The sequence below is a fragment of the Neopelma chrysocephalum genome, unplaced genomic scaffold (assembly GCF_003984885.1).
Source record: "Neopelma chrysocephalum unplaced genomic scaffold, ASM398488v2 Primary Assembly neopelma1_24, whole genome shotgun sequence".
NCBI lineage: Eukaryota > Metazoa > Chordata > Aves > Passeriformes > Pipridae > Neopelma > Neopelma chrysocephalum.
The window spans coordinates 51,749,528-51,761,888 of NW_020897693.1; the positions used below are offsets into that span (position 1 = coordinate 51,749,528).

Here is a 12,361-nt window from a genome sequence, read left to right on the forward strand (position 1 = left end):
CTTAGCTGCCTCCTCAATTCTGGCCTTTTTTCTCCAGTACCCCTCATCATGTTTCTTGCCTGTTAATCACAGAAGGGACCCACTGTTAAAATTTGGGCTCTGAACACAAGCTAGAGCAGCCAGGGATGACCGCAGCTTGCACCGACTGTTTTTATAAGGCTCCTATCAGAATTAAGAAAATAAACTTTTCATCAAGAGGCTAAAACACAAATCATATTTTACTACCTCCCTGAGGGTCCTGTTATGATGAGCATCTACCTGATCACATTTTACCTCCATGTCATACTTATGCAAGATACCTGCAACAAATCCATTCTGCTGTTACTTCAGCTGAACAGGAACTGGCTCAGGTATTCAAGAGTCCCAGTCCAACCATGTGAACACTGCTACAGAAGCTGCAATGAATCTGAACTTCACCTTTTTTATATTTTATATACGTTACAGGTTACTTCCAAAACCCAAGAGGGCCTTCAGCATGACAAACGATCACTCCTGAGCACAATTTGTGATTTAAAAGCTCCTCTGCCTCCTCAAGAAGTGGATGTTTTTCTCAATTGATTTCTGTGGAATTTATCAGATGCGTTTTCAGCTACAGAAAGTAGTTGCTCAACTCATATACAACAGAAAACCTTCAGCAGAAAACTTCCAGATTTTTACTACTAAAAAGCTGATGAAAACAAGCTCTCTTCTTTCCCTCAAATGGGCCCATCATTGATTACCCCATTTCTTTGTATCGGTGCTTCACAAGTTAATGTAAATTAATACGTTATGTAACCATTTCTTAGATCCTCTATTGCCACAATATTTAATAGCATCCAGTCTTATATACATCTTTGTTCACTGTGCTTTTGCAAGAAAAGGGAATACGCTGATCCCTCTCTCTCTCCAAAGAGTGCTTAGAGATATTAAGTGATTTGGTGAGGGGCAGGAAGCAGAAGTAAGCCAAGTAAGGTCTATAGTTTAATCACCTTTTGATTCATTACAGAAAAGCCAGGTACTTCCAGTGCACTAGGCTCCCACTCAGCCCAAAACCTTACAAAGCTTCATTCCCATTTCACAGGAAAAGATTTGAGGCATGTGGATAAAAGAACCATGGAAAAAGTGAGGAGTACCTGGCAGGACAAGGACAAAGTGTCACCAGCAATAGCTCTCCTCAAGCTCTTTGTTGTACACCCCCTTTTTTTTCCTCCCAAACACACAAAAATTAAACCCCTGTCTTTGCATGCAGGTAGGCAGCAATCCTGGGGGATTTAGTTATCACCCACAGTCAGAATGAAGGATTATCATGAAGCCCTCACTTCTCTGCCACTGCAGTCACATGTAAACCATACAGTCAGTACATATTAAACACTGTGTTTACCTGCTGCTTCCGCTCTGGACGATGATCGCATGCTGTCAATCATTAAGCCATCGGGAGAATGCCCAGACACACAGACATGCTCACACTTCTCTTGCCAAGTTGGCTACTGAGCCATATAAAGGCCATAACTATGCAAACACACCTAAGTGTGGCAGGATGTGTTTTTTCTGTTTACCCTTCAATCCAAGATAAGAAGAGGGTCAGGGTCAGGGTAACTGCAATTTCTGCATGCCAATACCCCAGCCCTGTTTTCCTTTGCTGGAGTCAGGGTGAAGAAAGCCAGGACAGAGAGGAAATGGCCAAAGGAACTCACTGCTTTGAGGATTGCCACTGCATCCTGCTGGAGCCACGTCGGGTAGACGACTTCGTCGTTCAGAATGGCCTCGAAGAGGTCGTCCTCGTTCTCCGCCTCGAAGGGCGCGTGGCCGCACAGCATCTCGTACAGCAGCACACCCATGGCCCACCAGTCCACGTCAGGGCCATACAGCATCTCCTGCAGGATCTGGGGAAAAGGTGGGAAAGAAGTATCAACCCTGAAGCTTCGCAAACTGAGCAGGAGAGGAAAAAGGATTTGGGAACGTGAATGCAGAAGTGCTCGCTACGTCCTAACGGTGCTCTCTGCTAGGCTGCTGGATGTCTGGGAACATAAAGGTGATCTCACTCTGGGAATGCCCAGATCAGCACAGAAGTACCTCAGTGGATTATACAAGGGGTGAACTAGTTCAGCTGCTCACAGGGTCACCTGGGAAACAAGCCCCTAGAGTGATGCTGGGGCTGAGCTGGAGAGGAGGCACTTTGGCAAAACTGGCTGAGCAGCCAAGTGTGTGAGTTGACATCGCCTCTTCCTTGCCCCTGGGAAGGAAATATTTACCTGGCTCCAATGGCAAGGCTTTCAGCTGGAGAGGGGAAGGAGTGCGAGTGTGTGAGAATGGTACAAACATGAACCACGGACAAAAATTCAATTGTGCTGAAGGATCTGAAACCCTGTCAGAACATCTGGCAGCATCTGGAGGGCAGCTGATCCTTGAAGATGTGTTTATTAATTTTGTAGTGAGCTTGGGGAATGACAGGGAATGCAAGGAGGTAGAAAAAGGAACTGAAAAATGAAGGAGAATTCACTCTTCTTTCAAATCAAATTGGGACAGCATCTGTATGTGACTGTCAAGATTTTTGCAGCTCTATTTCCATTTTTCATCTCATGTTTTCTAATCAAAAATATGGGCTTATTCTGGTGCATACAGCAGCCTGAAGATTTACTCATACTTTGTTTGCACAAGGGATTGATAACACATTTAGGAGCAAACCTTGAGCTTGGCAGTCAAATAAGGCACAGCTAAAGATACCAGGGAGTACACTGGCTGTTCCAAAGCTAACCTGTGCTTTCCACATTGTAACCGAGTTTTCCTGGCCAAAGAAAGGTTTCCTATACCTCTGGAGCGATGTAGTCTGGCGTACCACAGAAGGTGGCTGTGGTGATGCCGTCATGAATGCCCTCTTTGCACATTCCAAAGTCTGCCAGCTTGCAGTGCCCCTCGTAGTCCAGCAGCACGTTGTCCAGTTTCAAGTCCCTGCAATGAGAATCATTCACAGAGTTGCTACGTGCTTGGAGCAGGCCCAGCACAGATGGAGGCAGCATCCCAGGCCTCAGAAGCTCAACCTGTAAACTGTACAAGCCTCATCATCACAAAAAAAATAAACAAAAGTCATGCAGGATGGGGTTTTCTTTTACTTCATCTCTTACAAAAGGGAGGGAGGAACAAACACCATTCTGCCGAAGAGCATTTAAAAGGGGCAGGTGCTACAGGATTTCGCCCACATGGCTTTCCAAACTCACCACAAGCCTGGCTGGCAGGGCTCCTGCTCATTTAGCTCTGGGACTCACTGGAGCAGAGGTTGCCAGAGCTGTCAGATTGCATAAGGATGTTATGATGCAGCAAAATGCACTGCACGGGATGTGCTCTGATTCAGCAAAGCACTGGAGCAGACAGCTGGAGCTTGGGAGCTGAGCAAGGCCTCTGCAGAGGGGTAGCAGATCCCTTCTCCCGAGGTGCAGGGAGAGCCACAGACTTCCCTGTATCAGGGCAAGTCTGACTAATAAACCCCAGATGGAGCATTATCCAGGCTCAGAAGAAAAGAAACTCCCTGCCGACATCACGCCACATGGGCAGCAGGAATCTCTGGGCAGCATGGGATGCCTCCACCATAAGGCAAAGTCTTTAAGTCCTTCCAGCTGTATTGATTCCAGCAGCACACTAATATAAGAAGTGAACTTCCCCCATAGTGCTCATTCAGGTAGGGACCTCCTTGTCATTGTCAAGAGACCTGCAGCCCAACAAGCTGCAGAGAAGCACATTTTCCAATACATCACCTCTAACAGCCAGGGAGCTCCTCATCCAAAGCAGATCTGCCAAAATGACAGAGCCCTAACAAAGCTTATCAGCTTGCCTGACCTTGAGACTGCCCAAGGGAATAGCCCATAGTCAGAAGCACTGTCAGGAACACGACCAGAAAGCATGGGGTCACCTGCAGACTTAGGCAATGCCTACCTAAAAATACACTAGCTCATAGCACCTCTGTTTCAGCTGTCAAACAAGCTCCAGGCACCACTGCAGATGGAGGAAAGGAGCTATGATGGGAGCTCTGTGCAGCACAAACATGTCACAGCTCATTTTTTGAACTGTCTCAGGTATTGGCCCAAGAGCTGCCCAGAACCCTCACAGCAGCTCTGTGGCAGGGAGGAGTTACCATCACCATTTTACTGAGGTGGAGGACACCTTGTAGTCCTAGACAAAGCCACCTTCAAAGTCATTCCTATGCCCAGATCATGACCAAAAAACTAAATAAATACATTTGATGGTCTCAGGGCCTCTTCATGAAAGCCATCCTGGATCTTGATCCACTTTGCCCTCTGGTTGGACATCTATTTCCCTGGGAAGCGGGAGCAATGGGGAGGGTGGTAACACAGTATCACAGAATTGAAGAACTGGAAGAGACTTTAAAGATCATCTAGTTCCAAGCCCACTGCCATGGGCAAAGGCACCTTCCACTAGACCAAAAGCCCCATCCAAACTGGCCTTGAACACTTCTGGGGATGGGTGATCCAAAACTTCTCTGGACAGCCTGTGACAGGGTCTCACTACCCTCTGAGTAAAGACCTTCTTCCTAATATCTAATGTAAATTTCTCATCTTTTAGTTTAAAATGGTTCCCATTCTATCATAGGTGGTGGCATCTCCATATCACTATAAAAACCCATAGGTGAGTTGAAATCTGAATTCAGCCTGATCCTGTTCATCTTCCATCTATGATCCTAAAGTGAAAATCATGTGGTTGATGGCTCTGCTGTGCATTGGCATTTCCACAGCCCATACCACCACAGGAAGCTTCTCTGGGGCTTGAGACATCTCTCCCTCAACTTCACTGTTGCAGTGGAAAGATCAAGGACACATTGTGTTAAGACAATCAGAGCTACATCCTCTCCTAAAGAGATAAGGAAAAGTATTATTAGTCTCTTGAATGGATGGGAAAGCAAGGGATAGAGGTTAAGAAACTTGCCCGTGTCCCCCAGAGACAAGACCGAACACCAGCTTCCTGAATTCCAGGTCCAGATCTTAATCACAAGATCACACATCCTCTCTCTTCAACTTTAACTCAGCTTGGAAACACAAGCCAGCAAAAAGCCTGCTGCAATGCTTCTGCCCTTCCCAGCAGGCCCACCAGCTATCCAGCGGCCACTGAAATCTGGATGACAGGGACAGTGCCCACGCCTGTCTCCTGCTGCAGTGTTTGCTCTGGGCGGGATGCTCAGCAGGAGACCCTTATTTTTTTCCCTTCTGAGAATCACGAATGGCTGCTAAGGCCTGTGGGCAAAGGCTTGTCCTGAGAAGGCTTTAGGCGAGCACAGTGAGAGGTATTGTGCTCGGTTGCCCATGACAGTCCATCTTCAGCACCACTTTACAGCCAAAGCTCCTGTTGCTCTTCCCTGTGGTTCCTGGCAGAGCCAGGAAGCCCTCCAAGCACAAAGGCAGGCCTTGTTTCCAGGAATCTGCAGCGATGTGGTTGAAACGTGCAGTTTATTCTTGGCTTGGGTTTAAATGTAGCAAACACTTCTCTGTCCTGGGCAGTGCTGACTGTTGTGGTGTGCCCTTAAAGGTACAACTGGAAGGGGAACTTTGCTGAACTCGCTTGATAATCCCCTTGAAAACCTCCCCTCACTCCCTGCAACATCAACCATGTCCTGGCATGCTTTGGGAATACCTCAAAATGCACCATCCTTACATCTGAGCCAGCAGAAAGAGTCACGTACATGGAGCAGCAAGAGACAGCTACAGAGCAGGGCCAGCTCTGCCGACCACATCTCCAGGCAAGCTGCCACTTCCCAGTCCCTGCCCCACGGAACATGCTGCAGGAGCCCCCAAACCCCTGTTAGCTGGATAATGCACCGTGCTCAGCACAGCTCTGCAGGTGTAAGAGCGCTCTGCACTCGCTGTGTCCTCCCAGAGAGCCTCTACCTGTGTGACTGCCATTGAATTTAAACTCTCTGCCTCTCACTGGATGAGCACAGTTTTAACCACACGAGGCAAACCTCCAGCCCTTTGGCTTCTCCACATGGCACGTTACACTCATTTACAGTGCCTGTTGTCTCCTCCTGCAGCTGAAATACCGGGTTCTCCTGACTTCTGTCCAGCAACGTGAAATACGACATTTTCTATTTTCACATAGCCTGTAATGTGACATTACTCTGGCTCTTGCTTGCTCAGGCCCTTGTAGATCATTTTAGGATGGGCAGTGGCTGGCTCAGCCACATGGCTCCATTGGAGCCTGCTCTCTCCAGCTGCCCCGTAAGACAATTCTCTGGGAAAGTTGTGGTTTGAGCATTTGTCTCAAGCCATCCCAGCAGTAGTTAAGCTCTGAACTCGCTGCTTGATGTTGACAGGTCCCCCCACACATTGATACCCTGTGAACCAGCACAGCCACATGAGAGGAAAAACACTGACAGCTTCTGAGATTTACAAGGAGCTCTTCATTTTCGCAAGAATTCCGGGAAGCTGATGAAACTGGAAGTCATCCAGCTCAGAAGGCCCAAATCTACCTCATTTCCTTAATACTTGCATTTTCCATTCAATATTTTTAGCAGTTCCATGAAGCTATAACGGCAGAGAGGTTTTCTGAGGCTGCGTTTCAGAGGTCCGGCTGAGGTTCTGCCTTTCACTGGCAAACCCTCCCTGGAAAACAGGCTTCATCCTGACTCAGAAAGGCCGTCTTTGTCCTCACCCACAGCTACGGCACATCAGCTTAACGGCCTTGGTTTAGTCTAGACCCAGAAGAAGTGACAAAATGAGCTGCTTCAGCGTCACTCTCTGGAAGAGGTGTTCTTTACACATCTGCTGCTCGAGTTTGACATTCGTAAAAAAACACAAAATTACAATTGCAGATGATCTGGTCCTTTTCTGAAGCAATCTGTCAAATGCAATCTCCCTGCACCATGGAGTTGTGCCAGTGAATATGTGTTAAACACGTACCTGCCACTTGCTCTACTCTGACCATCTCACTCGTGAGGTACAAATTACGTTTAAAAAGATGAAGTTTGGGGTTTTTTCCCCCTTATTTCGGTTTTACCTCCCTGTTGTGGTAAAAGCTGTACATGTAGTAAGGATCTTCTTCAGAGGAGGAGGGGTGGTAGAAACTGGCTTCTTGCCTCAGTTCAAGGTTCTCCCAGGTTTGCTAATCTCAAAGGTCCAGTTTAAAGCTTGTAAAAGCCTGGTGTTCCCATCTGAATGCAAATCATTCAGCCACGGAAGCTGTAGGTGCAGAGCAGTGGGAGTCGGACACAAAGGTAGGTGTGACTAGCGTCAAACTCCAGCCAAACGGTTTATAAAAAATACACAACGAAAAACAAAGTCCCCAGACCTGAAATTAGCCAAATGAGTAATTTTGGCATTTCTGAAAGGGGAAAAAAAAACTTTCCCCGTAGACACTCCTTGGAAACACTTTTGGGTGAGCAAATGTGCATTCAAACCCCTCCACAAGCAGGGAGGAGATTTTGATTTTTCTCCACCTCTTCTGCTGAAGTCATTTGACTTCACAGAAACACTGAAATCTCCATCATGATGGAGAAAAATGTGTTTCTATTGCCTGCTCTGTAGCCAAAGCAATACACATTTCCAACTCCTTATCCAGTGACATTGTAATTATTTTTTTTTTTTGCGAAATGAAGCAACTTCAGCAGAGCAGAATGAAAGATATACAACCTGTGGAATAGCACAGTTGGTAAGGTACTTAAAGAAGCAGCAGGATTTTTCAAGTTGGAGGCCCTGCTCCAAACACAGTGGACAACAGATTTAAACCCATATTTTGATTCAATGAGGAGATGAAATGGAGGTCTCAGTTTTATGTAAAGCCCTGAATACTCATGTGAAGCTGATATTGTTTCCCATCTTCATTTGCATTCATCAGTAACATCCAAATAAAATATTTTAGTTTACTTGAAACCAACGCTCTCTTGACTTGCAAAAAAAATATTACTGTTTTACATAAGCCCTAACAGTTATTTTGGGCCCACAAAATCTGAAACAATTTTCTATTTCTTTCCACACCAAATTTTTGAGAATCAGTAACAAAACTCAAAGAAAATAATTATTTTCATTGACCTATTCCCACCAGGTTTGGACCAGGGACCTTCATGTTTTGTTCCCAAGATTTCATACCGTTTTGGGAGTTAAGGTTATTTCTAATCTTGTGTGTCTTGGGTTGTAGAGAACTCACTTATAAATTCCTTCACAGAAAATGGTTCACATCTCCCATATTTTTCTAATAACAACCAAAATGTATTGTTATGGTCAAGTAAGCTTTTATAACCAGAAACTCATATTCTCACAGCATCAAGGAAGAGTTAAGCAAATTTTCTAGGCAGTGGTAAAGCTGAGTGTGAGCAGGCAGCAGCAAATACAGGCTGAAGCTGACCTGTAACATATTCCACCAGAGCTAAGACATAAAAACTCAGGCTGAGCTGCTGCTATTTGCTTAGAAACATCTTTAGGGTAGGAGGAAACACTGAAGTCACAAATGAGACACTAGATCAGAAAAAGATCAAGCTGCACTGAGCTGGAGAAAAACAGTTCGAAATCCTGAGTTTTGCTGCCAATTAAAAGGACGAGCTGTTGCTCCCTTCCAGCCTCAGAGGCTTCATCTAATTCAACTCCTGTCATATTTTAAAGGGGAAAATTAGCATAGGTGGAGCAGCCCCTCTGTGCTTACACAGGGCACCCTCGTGGGCACAGCACCAAGTGGCAACCAGAGGTAGGACTTTGTTACACAGCATATAACCAGTGTATAACCATTTACATAAATCACTGCATGGGGCTGACATGCTGAGATGCAAAGCATTGCTTTACACACCCACAGCTTCACAGCACAATCCCCAAAATCCCATGGGATTTAATCTGTGTGCTCCATCCTTCCCAGTACTGCACGAACTAATGTCCAAATTACAGCACAGGGACTGCAAAACGTAACTTATACTCCTTGTTTCCTTGAAAAACATTCTTTTGGGTAAAGAAAACATTTATTCTGGTTTCCAAACAACCTCTGAGGTGCAAACACATTCAGACCACCAGTAGGCATGCAGACAGCCTGGATATGGTGTATTGTAACCTTCAGTGCAATGTAACAGGACAGAAATGAAGGGAAGATGTCTCCAGATTCTGTAATTCATAATTACCAGACAGTAGCAATGAAACATAGCAAGTGCCCTTCTGCACTGTCCAAACAGCCAGAAGTTGTTTTCAAAAGCTGACCACACTTAAGTGTTTAGGGACCGTAAATACAGCCACCATGGCTCCAGGCTGAACTTCTCATTTCCCAAAAACAAAGCAATAGCAGAAATGTGATATAATGATTCAAGGATCCAACTCAGACTCAGGATAAGTGGTATGAGTAAGAGAAACTCCACTGAAAATTCACACTCATTGCTAGGCCACTGAACAGGAGACAGTCGCCTGTCCTTGCTGGTTGCTTTGGGCAGCTGTGGGAGGCAGAGCATCTCAGCACCTGAGTAGTGCTCCAGCACTATGCCTGGGGATTTTACAGCCTCATCCCACCACGGCAGGCCCTACAGACTCTGCAGAGAGCTGCAGAGGAGGAATGTGGTAGAATACAACAGAGCCTCATGGTTTTTCTCTGCATCACCTAATCCCCGCCCTCTGGCACACAGAGCACAGACCTTTTGAAATGCTCTGCACCTGTGGGTTAGGATAAAGTTGAGATGGATTACGGACATCCAGCCTCCAAAGCAGGCTCCACCTCTCTTGCAACACAAGATGTTATAGACTGATGCAATAGGGATTCATGTCTGGGGTCAGAAACAACACCAGAACACACGGCTGAACTTCTCTAAAAACTCTTACCACAGCACATGCCCAGGGACCGCCCTGAGGGCAAGGTCACGGGTGTGTGAATTTGTGCAGGACAGAGGGAAGATCCTCACACCCACCTGCATCTGTGCTCTGCAGGATGTCCAAAGGCACTCGGTGTCAGTCTTGCACACTCACAGGGATAAGTCTGAATAAGCTTTAAAATACAGTCTTGCCTTGCTGTCTGGGCTTCAGACTAAACTCAGAGTGGCAGTACTTATATCCAGAAGAGCTGTTATTACATTTTAATCTTAAAAGTCAAGCAGCTCTTCAAGCACAAGGACAAGTTTATGCAAGCAATCTGCCCGGGTTAAGGGCAGCGCCGGGGGATTTTGGCAGAGATGGGCTGGAACCCAGTGCTGCCAGCTGCCCGTCTGCCTGACCCCTTCCTGCTGGCACGGGCTCTCTGGATCCCAGTTCCCCAGACCACATCAGAACACCATCCCTATCCCAGCACTCCCTGGGCCTGCTGCTCCGGAGACGAAGCAGCGCCCAAGGCGCTGACTTCTCTTAACAGCAAGGATGGCATTACCAGGGATCCAAGACCTCTCATGGTTTGAAGCACCAGCCGTCCCACCTCCCCTCCCTCTGGGCACTTCAGAAAAGCGCCTGTGGAAGCGAACACAATTACTCAGAGGATTTCTTTGCTGCTGAGATGAGCAGGCATGATTCATCCTCCAGTTAAAACAGAGTGGTAGGCTCAAGTATACAGGCATAACTAAAAAACCCTCGGCATACCACAACAGATAATCACAAAGCTTCCACCACGTTAGTGGATCTGAATCCAACTGGTACAGATCCAGTGGGGCCTCCCGGGTGTCCTGAGTCCCTCTGGGGTCAGGCACACCTATAAGCTTCCCCTTTATTACACACACGGCAGCTGTAGGAGAGCTAATGACAGTGTCCAAAGGCAGCTTTACAAGGGCAAAAAGACACTCTTGTGAAATGGGGCAGCCACGAGCCAGAGCCATTACTGCTGAAACACAGACGCGCTGGAGATTGCCACATTGGAGTAATCCCAAAGATGGCACAATCCCTATATATATATATCTATATATCTATCTCCAAATTGGTGTACGTACTTTTTTTTTATATATGTGTATATATAATCTATATATTATCTGCTGCACTTTTATGTGGGACTCTAATCAGGAAAGAGGAGTTACACTTGAGGTATTTCCCTGAATCCCAGAGCAAATGTCCTCCCGTTTAGTGCAGGAAGGGGAGAAGTGGACAGAAAAAGGCCTCGTGTCCAGCTTTTGGTATGCACGCCACGCGTTCCCTCTCCGGATGAGCCGCCAGCCTAGTCCTGTGATAGACTCCTCAGTCCCACTGGGCAGCAACACTGGAATTTGCTGGCCCTGAAACATTACTTGCTGAGTTGCTCCCAACAGAGCTCCTATTTTACCCTTGCCAGAAAGAAAGAGAAAAAAAACCCCACAACCACAATGCTTCTTTCTGTGCATCCCGTTGCCTGAAGTCTTCAGAGGAGGAGCACAACAGACTCGGGACCCAAATGCACGAAACAAAATCAGGTGCGGGCTTATGACTGATGGTGCCAGGAGATGTTAAAAAGCATAAGCCCGTTGTGTCACTTAGACAAAAATAGACTAATGTTGATTCGAAGCCTGATACAGAAATTAAAATGAAATCAGGTTTGATCCCACAGCACAACACGGTCTCAACGCTGCAAGATGGAGTGAAAGAGTTATCCAAGATTAGCCATCACCAACTGCCCATAGCCCACCACAGAGCTGCTCGAAGGCCCTGTCCCATCTCCAAGCTCTCCTGGTAGGATCAGGGCTGGACCGTGCTGCTGTAAAGGCTCCTCCTTTCACCAGCACATAGTGGCAGGTCCCCATTTCACCGCTGTGTGCCACTGAGCCTGCCCTGGGGGAATGAGGAGGCAGCCAACACTAAAGTTACTCTCCTGCTCTCACTGCTAATCTCACCACTTCCATGATATCCACCCTCCCCACACTCCAGTCTTACTAGGAATACTTCACTCTCAGAAATATCAAAGAAAATAGAAATAAAAATAAAGATGGCCCTATCCATCAGGATGATTTGTGCAGACTGCCTCTGGTGACAGCTTGAGCAGCAAATCAACCTGGGGTGGTACTGGCAATGCCAGCAGGGCTCTTTGGGAAGGACACTCCTGCACTGAACCTGTATGTCTTGTCAGGCAGAATTCCTGACATTCATCTGATATGGATAAGATTCACTTTACTCTGAGCCTGATCCTGAATCCAGGGAAATCAGTGGAAAAAAGTCCTGTCAAGTTAACTCGATTTTGAAATAGACTCTGAGAAAAAAAGAAATTTACTTAACCTTATTAAGGCTCTGAATTACAGATCCAGATTTATAAAGCTAAGGCTATAGGCACTAATCTCCTTTCTATAATGGAATAAACAAAGCCGAAGGCAGAAGTACTGTATTTTTAGACAGGATTTTTGAAAGCACCTCGCTTTAGCCTGTAGATTTCCACTGGTAAACTTACTACTAACTTTTGAAGGAGCATCTGTGCTGGCCCAGCATGGATACTTTTGAAAATTTCACCATCTGCACTGAATTTTTATGCGCAGAGCAAA

At 46.3% G+C, this 12,361-nt stretch overlaps 1 protein-coding gene across 1 annotated transcript in view; it reads right to left on the reverse strand.

Annotated features, from left to right (window-relative positions):
• PRKCH (protein kinase C eta) overlaps nt 1-12,361 on the reverse strand; it is a gene marked incomplete at its 5' end in the record, with an annotated part of 93,261 nt that overhangs the window by 17,782 nt on the left and 63,118 nt on the right. The window contains 2 exons of the mRNA XM_027698578.1: nt 1,674-1,862; nt 2,790-2,928. Coding sequence (XP_027554379.1) covers nt 1,674-1,862; nt 2,790-2,928 — 328 coding nt within the window. The remainder of the gene's footprint in view (nt 1-1,673; nt 1,863-2,789; nt 2,929-12,361) is intronic.